General features: G+C 36.7%; 1 protein-coding gene across 14 annotated transcripts in view; it reads right to left on the bottom strand.

Moving 5' to 3' along the window:
- Positions 1-20,397, bottom strand: part of ACAP2 (ArfGAP with coiled-coil, ankyrin repeat and PH domains 2) — a 60,066-nt gene that overhangs the window by 23,005 nt on the left and 16,664 nt on the right. For 7 of the 14 annotated variants that reach the window (XM_088170870.1, XM_088170876.1, XM_088170873.1 and 4 more), the window contains exons 2-10: positions 20,003-20,060; positions 17,458-17,577; positions 16,775-16,828; positions 13,213-13,271; positions 12,548-12,731; positions 10,346-10,390; positions 9,183-9,278; positions 4,939-5,013; positions 3,566-3,577 (exon numbers count right to left, since the gene is read on the bottom strand). In XM_088170870.1, coding sequence (XP_088026996.1) covers positions 3,566-3,577; positions 4,939-5,013; positions 9,183-9,278; positions 10,346-10,390; positions 12,548-12,731; positions 13,213-13,271; positions 16,775-16,828; positions 17,458-17,577; positions 20,003-20,060 — 703 coding nt within the window. The remainder of the gene's footprint in view (positions 1-3,565; positions 3,578-4,938; positions 5,014-9,182; positions 9,279-10,345; positions 10,391-12,547; positions 12,732-13,212; positions 13,272-16,774; positions 16,829-17,457; positions 17,578-20,002; positions 20,061-20,397) is intronic. The other 7 variants (XM_088170880.1, XM_088170872.1, XM_088170878.1 and 4 more) reach the window with 1 other exon arrangement.

Here is a 20,397-nt window from a genome sequence, read left to right as displayed (position 1 = left end):
CACTTAATAACTTTGATTTTCTACCTATTTTCTAGATCAAAACATGCTGAACATAAAAGGGGTCACGTAAGCTCTCAAAAGAAAGAGAAAACCACTATACATAAACTTAGACACTTACATCACGTTCCCCTAAAAATGATAAATTACTCTAACTTACCAGCTCCCAAACATAATGAAATCTGCTGAAGATTTGCATCTTCCTGCCTCAGTGATGCCTAAAACTCCTTGTCTAGTCAAAGACAATACAGATTTCCTCAGTCTTTTCTGTCCAAACTACTATGTAATCACATTTTCCTCTGGGTTTGGAGAACTGCTGCAAAAAATGCAGTTGTCTTTTCCAATGAGTGCAGATCTATGCTTTGAAGGTGTATACAAGCATGACAGGAAACCTTTGGATTACTTATCATGCCACACTCTCAGTCAGAATTATCTAAAATACTGAACCTTCTCTTGAAATGAATTTAGTGTCATTTTCAATTACTTCCCTGATTGAATTCCACTTTTACAGAGACACCAGATAAAAAGACACCAGAGTATAGAGACAAATGTCAAATATCTCCTTAACTGTACATGGCAGACTACCAGCTGGAGGGGGGAGGGATTAAGGTTTCCATGTGATTTATCCATAAAACTTCATTGATAAAGTTGTGGTCAGGAAAAACATGACCAAACAATCAGAAAAAAGAATATGCTCCATTTCAATTCCATGGATAAAAGTAGAAAAAGAAACTAAATTTTCTGTGCTCTTAGTCTCCGTTATTCTATAATTTGAAAAATAGGAGCAAAGCAGTCACATTATAGCTTATTTTTATCTTGTTGCATGGAAAAGTTTAGTGAACCATGAGAAATAATCTGAGATGGAGAAAAATCCACCCATCTCTTTCCACTGTCCTGCATAAGAGAATCACATGTTAATAAACTCAGTCATTTGTATGTGATTCAGAACTGTGTATTCTGCCAGCAGGCACACAACTGATAAAGACTTAATTTTAAACATAATTAAATTAATTAGGTGTCAGGACTAAAGTAGATTTCACCTAACCAGAATTAAGAAAATTCAGCCAGTATTTTCACTGTAATTTTCACTGACATGCTACATCATACATTTCATTCAGTTTTAAAAGAATAAACATCTATGGCTTCTATTCTGACACTGATTTTTTACGGTTGGCTGCTACTGGAACAGAAACATGTAGAAGTGGGTTATATAAGTGAAGCATGCTTTCATGCCTTTTTTCCCCCTTTTTCTTTAAATGTCCATGGGGTGTGCCAGCAAACCAGCCGGCAATGGAAAAACAACTTTCATCTCCAGAAATAATACTAGTGTGGCACAGAACACTTAATATTCTTGACAGTGTTTCAGTGAATGCATTTTTGTATGAACGTATCAATTCATCACACATACTTGATTTATTTCAGAGCACGTTTTCTATTTCTCTGTGTATGATTTTCCTGTTCCCAAAACAAAATCTCCCATACTTTTCAGTAGCAGACCTTTTGATTTACTTTCAAAATTACTGTCAGGCCATGAAAGCTATTCAAACCATTTTACCAGTAAATCTTAGGAATTGTATTTATTTATTTTATTATTGAATGTGTAACCCAAATGATATTTTACTTTTAGAAGCAGCATTTTATAAGTTCTTTAAAAAGGCAGCAAATGGGAGAGCATAAGTACTAAGGAAAACGCTAACCTGAAAAATTAGGCCAGCATGAACTAAACAGGAGACACTAATTGTGCAAACCCCCCCATTTAGAAAGTTGCTTTCATTCCCTTTCCATTGGCAAGAGATGTTTGTCACACTTAAGCTGAAAAGTCCCTCGAGGAAGGGTTTAAAACAACAGACACCACAAGTAACAAGGTTTCAGTCCAAGACAGAGCGAGAGAATGCAAGAGTATCATTGAGCAAACCAGTCACTTGAAATAGAAGCACATCTCTGGTTTTGGAGACAAGAATTAGTCTGCACAACTTCTCAACAGCAGCTCTGGTTTATGCCTGCTTTGTGATTGTGGTAGCATCTGGTTTCCTATTACCTTGTTTACTCAAGATGTTAAAAATTTTTGAATCATTCTCACTCCAGCTGTTTCCTGAGCAGTTCTTCAGAAGCAGATTTTTACTTTAATGAAAAAGGGATTTGAATACAACAAAATCTATTTGAAGTTCAATGCAAATACTTTTCCTGTATCATATCCCTCATTTTAGAACAAAATATCTGACACAATACCAAAAAGCCATTAAGCTGTTTACAGGTGCAACTGATGTTTAAAATATTTCTTAATTAAACGTGTTGCTACAGCAATGGGCTGCAAATTGCTCAGAAAACAAGAGTCACGTCTAATGTATTGACACTGTGACACCACTCTTTTAATATGAATCTTTCCTTATAAAAATATATTGCAAAAATTTCCCAGAATGATCATGAAATTTCTAGATTAATTCATTGCATGCGTTGCTCCAGTTTAATAAATAAAAAATAATTTCTTACATTGAAAAAAAGAAAATTAAAAAAATGTTTCCTGCACATTTGCTGAGTAAAAATACTATAAACCTTATAAGCAATTAAAAAAAGTAAATCAGATTATCAGCTCTACTTAAAAAAAAAAAAAAATCACACTGTATTGGTGACCAAGCCCTTCCATGACACTTTTAATAGCCTCTCCATCAACAGCCTAATTAAGTAGGACAATGATTATACAGAAAAGTGAGATGGGTTATTTAATTAGTGCAATTATTCTGCATGCATATGCACATATATGCAAACACAGGTAGTGGGTGGGTAGGTGTGTGCACGTATGCACTTACCTATAATTTCAGAAAAGGAACTGTTCTTTATCCACACAATGAAGGAAAGGCATCATTCTGAAGCATTAGATTAGAACTACAGTATATTAAATGCATATATACCTCAAGGAATATTCAACACAATAAGCTTCAGAAGTTTCAGTTGTTATAAAACATGGAAGGATTTGGCATTGGAAGATTTGGAATTTGGGAACAAAATGGAAAGTAACATGACAAGACATGAGAAGAGAACAGGGAATAAAGCTGTCGTCCAGGACAGGGTGACCAGATGACAAGTAGTGATAAAAAGAACAAGATCCAAAGTCTAAGGCAGTTCTGCAATCCTGATGAGCTGGAAGCTAACTTGGTGTGAAGGTTGGGAAAAGCAAGTAGGAGGACACAAAAACAGACAATGTGATTTGAATAAGAAACTAAGAAAATGATTGAACAAGCTCTAAGAGGGATCTCCAATAAAGCACAGTTTAGGCATTATTAGCACAAAAATGCAACAGTGACTTCACTGATAAGGACAGGAGACAACATTTAATACTCAAAACACAGAACTTAAGAGAACAACAAACACTACATTCTGACTGTCATGATTATATTTTAGGGACAGCATTAAATTGTCAGTTAAAGTAAGCAACAATGAAACTAACATCATTGTGCTTGTCACTCCTAATAGAAATCAAGAACATTTATATTACACACAGATATGGCTTATCAAGTTTCATGAAGCTTAAAAGTTTCTGTAATAATTGAAACTAGTAGAAGTAGTTTACCTGTAAAGCAGCCTTAAGCAGCATTTGAAGAAAAAACAAAGACTGTAAACACCATTGGCAACAGCAGCAATCATAATTCATGGTAACTAGTTATTATTTCTATGGCCAATTAAAAGATAATTGCTCAAAACTTACATCCTCCACCAAGCACCACTGTTCTCTTAACAGAGAACTTCTCAACTACTGTCCATTCCTGAAACTGAGACTTTAAGTTCAAAAAACTTGAAATTCGACCTTCAACATTAATTCTCAAGTTCCATCTTTCTCATTTCCCTTTCTTCCCTTTCCTTGCCTGTAGTTATCTCCTGACTCCAAGCACAGCATGTCAGCTCTGCCCTCATCATCACATCTGCTCAATTTCACAGCAATACTAATGCTTCCCACTAACTCCTAAAGGGATGACAAGATGCACCAATAAAAATGTTTTCAGCAACCAAAAATATTATCTTCTCCCATTAGCATTAATATTGGCTCCTACTAAGGCTAGCCAATTTATAATCTCAGCGTATTTTCATTCCCGAATTTATTTTGTTATCAGATTTCATTTATATTGGGTGGGGTTTTTTTTAAATTTATGCCACCTGAACAGATACAGAACACATTAGAATGAGGGTAACAAGTGTAGCATTAACTTTAAAATGGTATCTAATCCCTTTCAAAAGTGCCTGTATTATTAGCTCACTACCAGTCCAGAGAGAGCTCAGAAGAAATATTTTTAACTTCTAGCATACCTGCAAAACCAGTACTGATCTAGAGCTTCTGAAACATCCAAACAACAGAAGTAATTCCCCCAACATTAATTACCTAAATTTTTCTCAAGAAGTAAAAAGAATTATTGCACAAATCTTCCCCAAAACACCAACTGAATTTCGTGTCTGTGCACAGTTGTACCAGCACATAGGCCACCCTTTACAAAAGTTTACTTTTGCTTTTCATATGCAACGGCACCTGCCACACAAGATCCAAGTGCTGCACTTGGATTTGGCACAGTCCAAAGTGAAGCCTATGGCTGTAGGGCTGTGCAGCACATACACCTCTTCTACAAACACACAGCATGGAAATATAGAAACCTATACAACTTATTCAATTCGAGAGGTAATAGGAATAAGGAGTTCTACTGAAATGCTAGAATTCCAGCATTCAAATGAATTCTACTGTTCTATTTATATTTCAGTGAAAACTAAGCATAATACTTTGTTCAGTAACACAAAATTAATATCTGCAATCCAACCCTACACTTAATGATGTGTCAGTCTGTCTCTGCACTAAAAATACCATTCCTTGTACATCTGATGCAGAGATGCTGGGGAGAGATGCTACAGATTAAAGAAAAAAAGTGTGTGCAGCCTGCCTTTCACAATTCTATCAAGTACCTTTTGTTGAATAGTGGAGTGCTTTTGCTCCATATCTCTCTTCTCCTTCGCAGCATCTACAGCCAACTGATCCAGCTGTAAAGAGAAACAGAAAATTGGACCTTCAAATTATCATAAGAAATTTGGCTCAATCGATTTCACAACGCTGACAAAAAAAAAAAGAGAACACATTATGTCTAGACATTACAAGACTTTTATTTTATTTGCATAGTATAATTACTTCTTTGTCACAAATTGTTTACCTTGAATAACCACTGAAGCCTCGTTTAAAGCACTGCTCTGCCACCCTGAATTAACCTCTACAAAGGTGTACATTTCTTGTAAGCATTAGAAGAACTGTTTCAAAGAGCAGCATGGTGCCAAGCATATGCGACTCTGTACCGCATTGGTGCTCAGTCTCCCAAGAGGATGACTCATGCTTTAGCTGCTCTTGCTGGCCTATGCAGCAGCACTGGCAGGAGCAGCAAAAACTAGAAGGAGCAAACGCTATAGATTTTTCTCTCCACAAAGTGGGAGAACTGTCTCAACCAGGATTTTGTGTCAATAGCTTTGATCAGCTGACCAGCAGTACTCAAACAAGATTGCTTGAAATCTTAGGTAGAGACAAACTAATTTTGGAAATAAAAATATGGTTTTTAAAATAACAGAGGTTGTCACAGATTATTTAAATTAGTATCCTTACAAAGTCTGTGAAGCTAAAAAAGACACAAAAAATTTCCTTTTACAATCACAAAAAGAAAAAAAAAAAGAGCAAATTTAAGATACCCTGTAAGAGAAAGTTTTATTGGTGTTTTCTTCTGTGGTTGGTTGCTTGTTTTGGTTGTTTTTGTTTTATAGTTTTGATTCTTCTGGTTTTGTTGTTTGTTTTATACAGGTCTCCATGTTTAAGTAAGAACTGCAGTAGAGAAGCAGACGTTGCCTGAAGGAGCAGTTGGTTTGGTAGTTGCATGCCCGACGAACCCCTCGTTTGCACAGCCCATAACACAAGGCTGCCATTACCCCAGCGCTGGGCACAGGGCTCAGCCCACAGCTCCCGCCTGTGGGACAGGCCTGGCTCTGCTCCAGGCCCACACTGAGAACAGCAGCAGCAGCAGCAGCTCCCAGCTGGGCACTCACTTGGCACAGGGCACAGATGACTAACACATCCTCTGATCCACACACAGAGAGGATCCCCTCCACTGACTCTCAGAACCACAAGTGACAGGCTCTGCCAACCCTGGCCATTTCCCCAGTCTTTTACTTGCCCTGCCTGACATGATATAAATGAGAAGAAAGGGGCAATAACAGGCCCTTACATCCTCGTGCTAGACAGTCTCCAACAATTATGGAGACATCAGAAAGCTGAAACATCTGGATCCAATTCCATAGTCTGTTACTTTTTTAAACTCTTCTCTCTCTGTCTTCTCCTCTGGCTCAAAAGGCCAGAGGAGCACTTGTACACCTTCACAGGTAGTTGTGAACAGGAACACATTGAAGGCTGAAGTGTCCATATACCACCTCTAAGTAGCTACAGAAATTAAAAATTAGACAATTAGCCTCTCTAAAACAGAGACTGGGCTCAAAGATCGTTTTGCATGAAGAACCCTTGGGAAACCATTTCTTTCATGATAAAGATGAGAACTGGGCCAAATGCTGTTTCAAAACTTTATAAGTATCAAGTTCCTTGCTAAAACTTCAGATTCTGGAATCTGCACATGGCCCCCAAAAAATTCTTCCTTCTACCCCATTAGATGAAACAGAAGGCAGTCACTCAGGGTAGGGCAAATACCTCTAATTTTTCTTGAATACAAGTGTTTGAGGGCATATTTACCACAGCCAAAACAAAATTCTTAACAGCAGTTCATTCCATCAGTTACTTTTTTTACTATGAAGACAGCATTGCACCATTCCTGTTTGCAAGCTCAAACCAGAGTTCCTTCATTTTCTCTCAGGTGAGCAGCACATCAATTGTCTTAAAAGAGACCAACAGCATACAACAACTGTCAAAAGCAAATGACAACTAAACTATCAAAATCCCAGTCATTATAGCATCACTGGGTAATTTTCAGAAAATTTGGGTTTTCAAACTACTGCATTTACTGTTAAATGTATTTTTATAATCATAATGCTCTAATTGGCATTCTGAGGAGAATTAAGTCAGACTAAAATATCTGGCTTTTTGAATAGTCATCTCAATGAAAATTCAAATGTTTTCTTTTTAAGCTAATACGACATTTCACAGGAAAAGAACCAAAAACCATAGTTTCCATGCAAAAGCTCATATTATGCTTGCACACCATTAAAGATTTCTACACAATGAACTGATTCCCAAGGGATCCTATCCTGACCTGAAGTATCCAGAAAGCAAAATTGCTTAATCCTATTCCATCACAGTAAAACAGTTATTTTGAAAATACAGACAAAATAATTCAAAATTATAACTATACTATTTAAGATCAATTCTATTACTTCAGATGCTGTTAACCCTTGTAATTAAGATCACACACAAAATTCACCTAGGAATGAAAACTCACTCACCAACAGAAGGAATCTAACAGCATTTTCACAAAAATCCAGCAAATCCCCGTTATGTCACAACATACTTTGCTACAGGCAGAAGCTTCAACCAGTACAAGCTGCAAAGCCATCAATTGTTAAAACTTTCAACAGTTATTTACAAATCTGCTTCTGTCATGAAAAATATCCATTACTTAAATGCTACGAAAGAACAATTCCTCAACTTGTACAACTTTAGGATCTTCAGTCTATCCTTGCTCCAATTGCAATATATTTAAAACATTCTTAGTTATGGATTTTCTAAATTTAACTCCTTCAGTTGCTATGATACCAGCACCAAAATGAATGCTACACAGTGCTCCTTACCAGATCAAGCAAAAGCATGACCAGACATTCAAAAATAACCTTGTGTTTTCTTGCTCAAATCACGTCAATGAAATGGAAGCATTGAAGCCTGGCTGACAGCATAAACCACAATCAACTCCATAGTTGGTATCTCCTTTCCCTATCCCCTCTTCCACAGAAGTACAGGAAATGTGTTATACAACCAGACACTACAGTTCAACAGTTACAACCCAATTTGGAAGGCAGTTGAAGAATAAAGGGCACAACTATGGAAGAGTAACATCCACCTGAACTGTTCAAGTGCCCCAATTACACCAAGACCCTACACGTTTCTACAGGTAATTAAGACCCACAGTAACCCAACAGGGGCCTAGTCTAGCAGAAAAATAACTATTCAGCCATTGGGTTGTTGGAGTTATTTTCTACAGCTCCCACTCTGCTCCTCTGCACAGTCCAGAACAATTTAATCTCAAAGACAATCAATGACACATCTACTCAAGATGAATGTAAAAGTTTGCTGTCATTTATTTGCTTTTTTACCTGGAGAGACAGCAGCCAACCAAATTTTTAAGTTTGTGAATCTGTTTGGGAAGAGGTGATAGAGGGGTTTGTATCAGAGCACATGTTGCAAGTCTTCAGATAGAGGCAAATAGAAAGTGCTCATATAACTTGCACTGAAAAACAAGTCAAGACATTGCTGGGTCTTCTTCCTGCACCACAGCCAGATCTTTATTTGAATACTGTATGTTCCAATCTATTTACATATCTATTTTCAATGTTTCCTGTATCCACCTGTTGGCAGTGGTCCATCTAAGCTTTTCATGAGTGCCACACTGAAAACCCAGAAGTGTCAGTGGTCTCTTCTTAAAGAACAAAACTGGGCAAGAAGGATTCCATGCAGAAACTAAACTTTGCCCTACTTATTAAAATCGTACTTCCATTTTATGGTCTAAGTTGCTAACATCAAAGCTATATTTGCACACATCAAAATTTAATTATGCAGACTGCATAATTTATACAGTAAATAAAGTATATGAGTAGAAGGAAAACCAGTCTAATCTACATTTTATTATTAGATATATTTATAAACATGGATCATATACAAAAATTTTGAAATCCAAATAATCCAGTGTCCTGAATATCACAATGTACCTCACAGAGCAGTAAATGGCTATGCTAAAGTATGTAAATCCTAATGGTAGTATTAACTTTAGCAAACAGACAACTTTCAGTTTGTAACTATTTTCATTCATTTCATTACAGTATATTTTTTATGTTTTGCCTCTATCATACTACAATTCCCTCTTTGTGGAATAAATCCATGAAGTACCTGACATGTAGGCATATATCAAGATTTCCTCCATTTCAGCATACAGTTATACATTTTAAAAATAATTTGTTACCTGTGCACCAAGTTCTTTCATGTAGGGCTCAAGTTCACTAAACAGATCATAGCCTTGGTGGAAAAAAGCCAGATGTGCATACATAAACGATAACATCTAGAAAGAACAAAGTAAGTATTTATTTCCTTACAAATTGTATCACATATCACATAAATATGTCACTTAATTCACATAACCTACCATTTCAGGTTTAATTTCTCCTCATATGTCGTGACAGTTTTACATCAATACCTCATAGAGCTTCCAATATTGTAAAATAAACATGCCAAGTAAAAGAAGAAAAGAACCAAGCCAAAAATCTCAGAAATCAGATGATAGCTTTAACCCCATGAGAAAAACAAAAGAAATCTACTTAATGGCAAAAAATAGTTCTAATTCATGTCATCTGAAATTTTGTTATCTCATGTTTAACTGCAACGTGTAAGGTAGAGAGGGGCTATAGAATATTTTACTAGTGATCCAAACCCATAACCTTTATGAACATAGCTGAGAAGACTGTTGGGCCTCTCCCTGTTTTCCTTAAAATAGGAAACAAGTTGTGAAGGTGCAAAGCAAAATAGCAGACAGTTATAAACCAACCCAAGTAAAGTTTCTGCTTTTTAAGGAATTAAGAAAATCGTGGGAGAGCAACTTCAGATATTTGAAAGAATAGCACTGTTTAATTTGTCATTCTATCTCAATCAACTTTTAACAGTGATAACATGAAGCAGAAAAAGGAATACAATGTGGAGAAAATTGGCATGCAGGCATAGCTTTATATTAATTTATCAGATACCATATTATTCATATTAAAATTTGCCTGTTCTTAGAAAGAGCAGAATTTATCTTAGAATTATTGTAAGTAGCACTTACTGTTTACAAAGTAATAAACCAGACCTAAATAGAATTCTTGGCAAACAAAGTTTGATTTTAACTGTGAAACACATACCAAAGGATCAAGAGTAGTGAAAACCTGTAAGTGTTCAAATCTGAACCAGAAGGATTATCAAATACATGTTAAACATGTATGCCCAGCTACAGTAAAGGCCAAAGTAACAGTAACCAAAGTGCCAAATGTACTGATCAATAAAAGGCCCAAAATTTTAACATACTGTTTTGTGGTCATATTTTTAATTTCAGGTAGATTAAAATATTTGATATACAGAGGATAAAATATATCTTACCGATTTTAAGATTTCTGCTCTCCTTTTAGATTGAAGAACGTTGATCTGGGAAAAAAGAATAAATAATAAATTTATTTTATTTTAAACTTCTTATTTTATTTGCAATTTCCCCCCAAATAATCACATCCAAGCTTAAAACACTAGAAGATGACAGCTCAATATCAGACTTCCCAAAGTACTTTTAAAAGAAGATGCACTCTAGTTCTGTTGTGATATCAAAGTGATGCAATCAGAGAACACTTGCAAAGCTTGAGCTTCGCAGTGATAGTCACAATTTTCTTATATCAGTAGAGAAAACACAAGATACCATGTGCTAGATAGAAGTAATGTAATGCACCTTTCAAGAAAGGAAAATTGGTTCTCATTTTCAAGAGACTGAATTCAAGCTGTTTCAAGCAGTGTGAGCTAAGCCAGCCCACCAACTCCCTGCAGAAGTTGCACTCAGCACGGCTGCCAGGGCAGAGAGAAGGATGGGGGCAGGGTTACTTTTTGTCTCACTCAGAGGATTTAAGTATCCCAAAAGTAGTCCCAGGCAAGCAAGAACATAACAGTTTCAATAAGTAACTTTCTGTGTATACCTGCGCTTTTAAGATAGCTGAAGTCATTGGTTAACGGTGCTGCCCTGGAATTTGAGGAATTTCACATTATATAGAAAAAACAACTGACTTTTCACATTCACCTAGTTCCCCTATCTTCTTTGTTCCCTAATCTTTAAAGATTGCCATCCAGAACTACGGATTTGACTTTAAAAGGCCCACTTAGCAGAAACAGGCATGATTTTGTAATTTAACACCTCTATGTCAGTTCAGAATTTTAGCAAAATAAATAAACTTGCTGAAGCTATAATCAAAACCAGATTCTACTTCCATACTTAAGTGGTCATTATTTTGGAAAACTTTCTGCAGCAAAAATAATTAAGATTTGTTTGTATAGAATAAACCCCCAGCCTGTGGGGCAAAGAAAAATAAAAGGAAAACAAAGGTTTTGAATTACAGTTTAAAGCCAATCTAGCTACAAGGAGACCACGGTTGTGAAGCCATTTTCCCACAAGAATCACGCAAGTAAAAAGAATTCCTAAAGCTGAATTGATTTTTGTCCACGTTGAGAGATGCTGAAGCTGTTCCCAGTTACTCTAAATGCACCTTTATCCCAGGAACTGCTCATACTTTGAACATACAGATTCCAGGAGGAAAACAACCTGCAGTTGGATGCATACAAGGAACTGACCTACTGCAGTAGTGACTTTTACCTCAGTGTTTAAAAAGCAGGAGTTCAGAGTTGACCACTGACCACCATGTCTGTGAACATGCCCAGGCTGACAGGCTCCTCTTCATTTTACAACTCATAATACAATTTATAGAAAAGTTAATTAAGCTTTAAATAACTGACTGGACTGTCACAAATCTAGATGATAACGTCCAATATAAAATCAGCTTCATTGTAAAGAGCTGTTCTGTGTTTGATCATAGGAAAAGCTCAGATCCGTTTGGAGCCCCCAGCCTCTCATACCATCTGAATTGCAATAATGCTGTTTTGCTGTAGTTGTGGCTAAGTATGAAGCAGATGGATTTTAAGTATCAAAAGAAAATGTATTACAGTATTACAGGATACAAAGCAGCATGACAAAGAACATCTCTCAACACCCTATGCAAGATATTCATTAAGAAGGTAAAGGATAGCTAAGTTCTTGACTCCCCTTAGAGCACAATGCCAAACTCAGAGGCATCTAGAGAACCCAAAATACAATACAATGTTTGAATACAACCCAAAGCATACAACTAAAATTGCAGAAGTATCCAACATCCTGTATCAGATTCAAGTAATTTGTATTTCCTAGGCTAGATTACAGTTTTTACTCTAAATATATAAGATACTGCAGCATATCTAACTCATTAAATATTTAGGTTAAGTATCAAGCAAATACTGGGTTTTTTTTCAAAATTAATGCTCAACTTGAAAATTAAACTGTCATTGAAGCAAAGGCACTGAATACCAGAGCATTAAAGCAATAATAATGCATCAATTAATTTTACTCAGACTCTATTAAAAAAGAACTTACTTGCAGATAAAGTTCTTCCTTTTTCCCTGAATCTCCACAGCTTCCAAGAAGCTTACAAAAAGAACTTCTAACATTGACAAGGACATGTCTCTAATCATATGTAATAAATGGTTCTGAAAGGTAACTTTTATTGCTGTCCTTACCTGCAGAACATAATCCAGAGCTATGTGTCGAAAACACTTCCGCGTTGCAGTCAAAATGTTGGTTGCTTCCTCTACCTCGTGTTGTTTATTTCTTTGAACTTGGGCATTTTTCACCAGAGCATTCTCCTTTTCTTCACTCACTTTTTCAAACTGCTTCTTTGCATCTTTGAATTTCCTAATATCTCTATGGAAAAAAGAAATATGGAAAACAAATTCATTCCAAAGCATGAAAACGAGTTTAAAGCTACACCAGACAGACCAAGCTTGTGACTGCTATAGCTAGTGTCTTCAAATTTTATATTCTTCAATACATGCTTGGGTCAAAGGGAAATCCACAAATTACAACAGAAGCTTCCTACCTTTCTTTTCCAAGGGAAGGACAGAATTGAAATGTAACTGAACACATCTAATGCCTACTGGGGAAAAGCTTTGTCCCCCAGGCTTAGACAATTACAGTATGTAATTAGATAAGCAATTCATCCTATTGCAACATTTCTGCAGCTGGATCTAAAGCCTCAGTGATTTGGGGTGACTTTTTACAAAGCCTTAATACACACTTCTCAATTTATGGGTGGCTATTTATAGGAAAGATATTTCACTTACTCAAAATTTTTAAAATTCCATTTTATATATAATTTTCCCATTACAAGTACAAATGAACTTACTCTTTAACGAAAGTCTGAAGCTGTGTTTTAATTGATCTTTGGATTTGGTCAAACAGAATCTGAAAGAAAGCATTATAATGTAGGTCAGTAACTTAGAGGTACTCATACCTTCTGATTTCAGAAATACAAATGGCAACTACATAGAATTTGATGATAATTATTATTAAACCACCATGTCTCTAATATCAAAATATAAATCACTTCATGGTAGTTTTGAAATAAATAAAAGATAAGGAAGAAAATAACACAAACCAAACATCTTTTGCTGTTCTTTTCTTAGAGATTGTGGTTTAAAGGAGAGATAAGAGCTCCTGGCATCTTATTCTCTCATCCTGACAATATGAGACAATTCATAGAAGAAGTTTCATAAAATAAATTTATGTTAAATGTACAGTTATATTCCTGAAGAAATAACTTTGAATGTTAAGGAACAATCTTTTTGGTTCTTAGACTTTCACAGTTTATCAACAATTAAAAGACAAATGAAACTATAGAAAGAACACACTCTTAACTTCTGGGAAAAACCCCACCTGGGTTGAAATTAATGCTGAAAATGCAACATGCATGAGTATTTAGTACCATCTCCTTTACATAATACGTTTGTAAAAAAACACCCACTGTTGGACTACTAAAAGAATGGCTGATTCATTTTAAGAATAAGTGACCTAAGCAATGCTTCCAAAATTTCTTATGATTTGGGGCGGCTGGAGGGCACAAAATATAATCAACTCATTCGAATTGTCAAGTGCAAGATGTTTGTTAATTTTCTAAGGCCAAAGCACACCTGGATGTGAGATCATGTGTATGTTCCCTTATGACCCAAAAATTTCTAACTGGAAAATGAAAACACACATTCCTTCAGCTTCACATCTGCCCTCTGAGTTTTAGGATGGAATGGAACAGGTCAATTGCTACAGGACAAATCCTTTTGTCACTTCTTATTGTGCAGAAAATAAATGTTGCCTCAATTTCCAACCCCTCTACAGCTCCTGTTCTGCATAACAGAAATACACAAGGCAGCATCACAAAAATAAAGTTGACCCAGTTGAAGAGAATCTCTCACAAAAGGTAAAGATCTTGAAATATTAAATAATTTTCCTGAAAAAGCAAGTCAAAACCTGAAAGTTTAAGATGAAAAAATGTTTTCTTTAAATGTTCTCAATCTTAGATTCTTTATTAAGATTTGGAAATGAGAAGCTATGTAATGTCAAGGACTGACAGCAAAACCTTCACCAGCTCATCACTTTTTTCAGACACAGAGAAGGGAAACATGACTGAGTTTAAGCCACTCATTAGCAGTGGTACTGTACCTTCCTTGCAGGTTTTTAAGACCATAGCAACCTGCTCCAGCCTCATACCTGACCCTGATTTAGGCAAGCAGTCAAACCATCCATACTTCCTAAGGCACCTTCCAACCAGAATTGTATCTACCAGTAACAAATGGAAGAACCTGTTTGTATTCCCACTTCGGGAAACCAGAAAAGCAGACAACTAGAATAAAGAACTTCTTGACAAACTGGAAGTCACACTGAGACTACTCCCACTGCTGACATTTAAGCTTGCCAGTGCCTGGGGAGTGCACCAACCAAGATCAATACCAAAAGATAAAACCAGATGGGAACTCAAATGATTAGAGGACTCTCAGAAATATAAGCCTTGCATTCTGCTTATAGTAATAAAGAGAAAAAATGTGCTGGGCAGAAAAATACATAGACATAGTTTCCCCTGAAAGAACAGAAAGAAGTGCCTAGACGACAATCTGATTAGATTTACAGCCTTGTCACATACTACCTTTCATTTACTCCAAGTCTAAGAAAGCTGCTATTTGCCATAAGCTGCCACAGCTACTCCCCCACTGCTGAATCAGTGAAGGTGCTGCATTAGTCTGGTCCCTGGCCTTATTTGTAGCAAAGCCTTACATGAAAAACTGACAGTCATCCAGAACTCAGTGGGAGCATCTCCTACCCTTCCATCCTTTCTTTCCTCTTTCTAGTTTCTCCCTCCAGATGGCTATGTCACCTCACTCAGCAACAGACCTCTCACTCTGAGCCAGGAAGCCCTGTTGAACTAAGCAGATTGACAAGAAGCAGCACAGGACCACAACATGTCTGGCAAAGCAATTGTGCCTCACTCCTGATGTTTGTGCCTTTGGTAAAAGCCACTTTGTTCTCACTATCCCTGAGCACAGCAAGGGCATGGAGGAAGAAAAACAAAGCAGGACAGAACTCAGATTGGTCCTACTTAGAACTGAAAAGGAATAATCTTTAATATGGTTTGTTCTTTGCTTTCTGCCTTCAAACTGCCCAAAAGGGAGAGTTGTGCTATGCCAAATTTTACCAAAGCAGTGCAAGCGATGATCATATACAATAACAGCAGCAATAATACAGGACCCATCAGAGGGGTCCAAAAGAGGAAACCACAGATAAAAGACATGGTTTAGATGGTAACCAGCAGCAAGATGTGTGATGAAGAGGGACAGCCTAGGTTCATCTGTTCCATCTAATCTGCAGAAATCGTTGACATGAAAGTAATGCTTGCTCCAGTAATGCTGCTTTGAACCTTTGCACTCCTTTCTCTCTACAACCCAAGAGCCACTGTTCACTTATTCCCTTCTTTACATTTTCATTAGATTAGGTGCAGATATGTACACTTCGTATAATGGAAAGAAAATCAAACACAATGCTATTAACCTGCTTTGTTCCTCTTCCATTCTAAAAGCATGCACTTAAAAAAAAATCCTAATCAGACACTTTTAGAAAGCTAAGTTAAAGCTAACAAACTTCCATTGCATTCTCTCTATCTTGTCAATTTTTAAACTCCCAGTGGTATGAAAAACGCACATTTTAAGTGTCCTGCATATTTTCAGCTCTTTGGAAACACTTCAGTTTGTTTCCAGCAATTTGCTGGGAAATTAACAAAGAGCAGTTGGGCCAATGAAAGAAGAAAACAGAAGAACAAACACATCCTTTTGGCTTTCAGAATAGAAGACCAAACTCTTTAGAGAAAAAAATAACAAATTAATTTTCAACCCAGGGAAAAGTGAAACTGAAGTTTCTGATGAACTCTGACACGCTAAAAATGACAATTAGTCTTAAATCCTACGTTTTCTCCTTACTTCACCCTTGTCCAAATTTACTATCCTTCCAAAAAGAAAACTATATGCACATCAGAGGTGCCTCATTTTGTGTATGATAAAGGACAAGAGTAAAAGTAGCAGTTATGGAAAGGACAATCATTATTTCAGACCAGTAAAGCTCATAGTCTGCAACTGTTACCATCAGTTTGATTCAAAAAGATTAAACTATTCAGTATCTACTGTCTTAGAGCACCAAAGCTTACAAAATAAACCAAGATGGAAATCTGCAAAAAAAGGGGATATTTATAAATAATTTGTAAACAAAACATTAATAAAATATTTGTAAGTATAAAACAAGAGTTATTTAACACCATTCAAACCATTACTTTGCAAACACTATCAACAAGAAAGGCTTTACCATTAGTCTATTATCAAATATAACTGGAATTTAGCTATCAGTGCCATGTTGCAGCTAGAAATACTCACATTATGATAATTGATCATTTCCTGTAAGGTGTCAGAGAACTTCGTCAAATTGGTCTGTAAAGAGAAAATAAGAGTGGTTTAAGTTAAGCTCGATTAAACATGCACCGCAAAAGAAACAGTTCAGAGGTTTGCAGCTTTTCAGTAAAAACTAAGAAATTCGTGTTCCTTGCAGCACGATTATGAGACTAAAACCATTAGGCCAGAAGGAGAACATGGCTGCAATATCAAATAAATCTATTAAACATGCAAGCAACAAAAATGTTACTTCTACCTACCGGTATATAAAGTACCAAACTGAAGGAAAGCAGGAAAAATTCAAATTTACTAAAGATATGGGAAGCTCACATAATTTAAAACATTAATTTACAGTATTTAATATTACACTAATTAATATCGTTCACATTTAATACTCTTATTCAAAAAAACTGGTTAACATGTTGCAGTCACTAATCTAACACATTTCCTGAAATTTGGCAGACCCCTGTCAGTGCTGAACCTAAACAGCACAGACACCTGCAGTGCACCACAGCTGGAAAAACCCTCACTCCAAACGAGGTATCAAAGAAAAAGAAGCAAAAAGGCAAATAATACTATAAACTCCAACTACTTCTCTTGCCATCTGTTACAATGTACCTTCTTTAAGTTATGTTTCTCTCCCTCTACTTTCACCTCAAAGAACTCACCTCAACCAATGTGTCTTTACAGGAATATTGTGCAAGATCTCGAATTCCATTCATGAACTGCTTGTTGGCTGTGCAAAATGCTTTCCCAGTATCAATCATTGCAATACAAAGCTTCACCAGCTAAAATGAGTATAAAAGGAGAGAGAAAGCAGAAGGCTTATTTTTATTTGGTTTTTACACCACCATATAAACATGAACACACTGAGCTTAGTTAAAGGTATGAAATAAAAATTTCAAAAGTTAAGTTCTCACCCTCAGATTCTATGAAAAGCTTTCTACTCTATAATAACAGTTATAAAAATACTACTCTAGGTCAATAGATATGCTGTTGGGAAAGTTACCACTCTACCACTCTATAATTTTTTTAATTAGTTTTTACTTCATACATTGTTAACTGAGATGTTGCACATATTTCAAGAGAGTTTTACAGGGGCCAAAAGTACAGCAACTAAAACATAATTGGTTAGAATGCAAGCAAATAATGAGGTTATTGTGGTTTCTGAGGAAAAACACCACAAAACAAACAAAAAAGAAACCCACACCAGTTGTTTCATCCTGAGACACTCAGAATACAGGCACAGGAAAGCAAAAGGCTCTGTGCACAAAGCACAGCTGAAGAGCCATGGTTACATCTCAGGAGGTGAAATCAATGTTTTCACTCACAGACAACTAATCTCTGACAGTTTTCCATCCCCACCACTCACTGCTTCAGACAGCACTTCAGCCCTCATGGTACTCCAGTCTGATAGGAAGGTCCTCAGTATCTTGTGAGGGATGCTTTCTCACTTCTTGAACCATTTATGCACTGGGCCATTAATGTAAGGAAGAGTGGTTACTGCAATTACCCTTCTCAAGATGCTCCCTTGAGAAGGGGTGCATTAGAACTGAGCTCCCTCACCCCAAGCCAAGCTGAGAATAAAAACAGAAGATTGAACCTTCGTCTCTGAAAGATTTTTCAAGGATGGTAAATAAATTTTCATGAAAAGCAACACAGAAGTACTTGATCCTATGTTAGGGCAAAGAAACTACCCAAGCATCCTTCCTGCCTTAGTCACCCAGTAATTTTTATGTCGACTCAGATCCTTAGGAAAAATGGAAAGCTGAGAGTGATCCTCCACATTCTGATGAATGTCCAAGTTGCTTGAACAATGGACAGAAAAAAAAAATCACTATCAACATTAACCTTTTTCCTTCACCTTTGCTTATAGTTCACAAGCCTGAACCAGACCTTCTTTCTTCCAGAGAGGACAAAACTGCAGACAATGTAGCCCAAAGTCAAAATTGTGAGACAATAAAATCAAGTTTAGTATGAACAACGGAGCAGAAAAATTACCAACCAAGCCTAGCCAAATTATTACCCTCAGGCCATAGTTGCTTCAGCTCACCCAAGAAGCTTGGCTTTCAACTTCAGTATTGTACTACAAGGCCCTGAATAATGCCATTTAAGGAATACGAGAATTGTTTTCCCCAAAAACAATCCTTTAAGGCTGGTGGAAAAACCACACTTCCAAGACTGATTTTTCAGATCCTTCAAATACTTACACTCTTTGATCTACCAAAACAGATTCAACACTCCTACAGTAAAACCGTGGGCTGTACCCACCAGTTTCACTAAGATTCACAACAAATCGAAATGAAGGATCTTGAATTTATTTTGCAAGAACAAACTGTTTGATTATTAACTACATAAAACTAGAAATAAGTCTTCAGGCTTGACACCATCTTTATTTGTTTCCAGCTTTCTGCAGTCAACTCACAGCTGCAGGAAAAAATGGCTGTATTCAAAAAGCAGTTAAGGAGGTAAACAAATGACATCTGCCTGCCATGTGAAAACACAGATAAAAATAATTTAAATAATTTAGCACAAATGCAAAGAAAAGAAGACTTTATACAGATGAAAACCAAAAATAAACCACTCTCAAAATACTAGCAAAGAAATAACAAAAGTTTCCAAAGGTGAGGAAACTAATAAACAGATAGAGCTGAAAAGATGCTACATGTAATTTTTTATATACATGCACAAAGCATGACAAAACACAGGATGAATTTTACAGTAGTCAGGTCCTCCACACAATAGTGAAGGATATACATACACCTGGTTGCTGTACCTCAGATTACTAACTCCAAACAGCACAGATTTTAAACCTGTGAAACAAAGAGTATCCAGCAGCATGCCGTTGTGGTCAAACGGGCTCTCGGTGCAGCAGTGACCGAGCCCCGGCTTTGATGTCCCGTGAAAGCTGAAGGAGTTTGCAGCAGCTCCCCCCGGGCTGAGTCTCAGGGGCGCAGAGAGGGGCCAGGTCAGGAGGGAATTGCACAAGTCTCGGCCGGGGAAGGAGCGAGTTCATGCAGCAATTTCAGCTGCCTGCTGCTGCTTTGCTCCAGCTTGGCCTGGAGGCCCAGCTGTGAGCTCGACCTGGATCCCTTCCCTCTGCAGAGCACGGTGCTTGGTCAGCCACTGACACTTCCCAGCTGTGAACTTTAAAACAAAACCGAAACACACTTTTTGATGTTTTTAAGAACAAACGCTGAATTAAAAGCTTACCTTGTCAAGTTTCAGTTCCAGCTCTGTCACATCTCCTTCTACTTCTTCTAAAGTTGCCCTGCGTGCATAAAAGAGGTTTTCCTTTAAAATTCTACACAAAAATACTCTGAGACTGGGGAGAAGGAGCAGACACACACTCATTTAACTCATTTATTGCCATCACAGTCTTACTTAAATTTCAGCTGTAAAACAACATAGATTTTAAAGAACCACAAGAATTGCAGGAAATTTGACAGTAAAAAGAAGAAAAACTACATCACTGTTAAAACATGGTCTATTGATAAAGATTTGAGATCAAATTTTATCAATCCTAATATTTGTCACACCAAAATAGGTTTCTTCTGTTCTTGTATAGACGATAGTCTATATATTTGAAGCTAGCAATAAAGGAAAGA

The sequence above is a fragment of the Sturnus vulgaris genome, chromosome 10 (genome assembly GCF_052056855.1).
Source record: "Sturnus vulgaris isolate bStuVul1 chromosome 10, bStuVul1.hap1, whole genome shotgun sequence".
NCBI classification, from domain to species: domain Eukaryota; kingdom Metazoa; phylum Chordata; class Aves; order Passeriformes; family Sturnidae; genus Sturnus; species Sturnus vulgaris.
The sequence above is the reverse complement of the archived record's forward strand: the minus strand, read 5'-3'. Positions and strand labels throughout refer to the sequence as shown.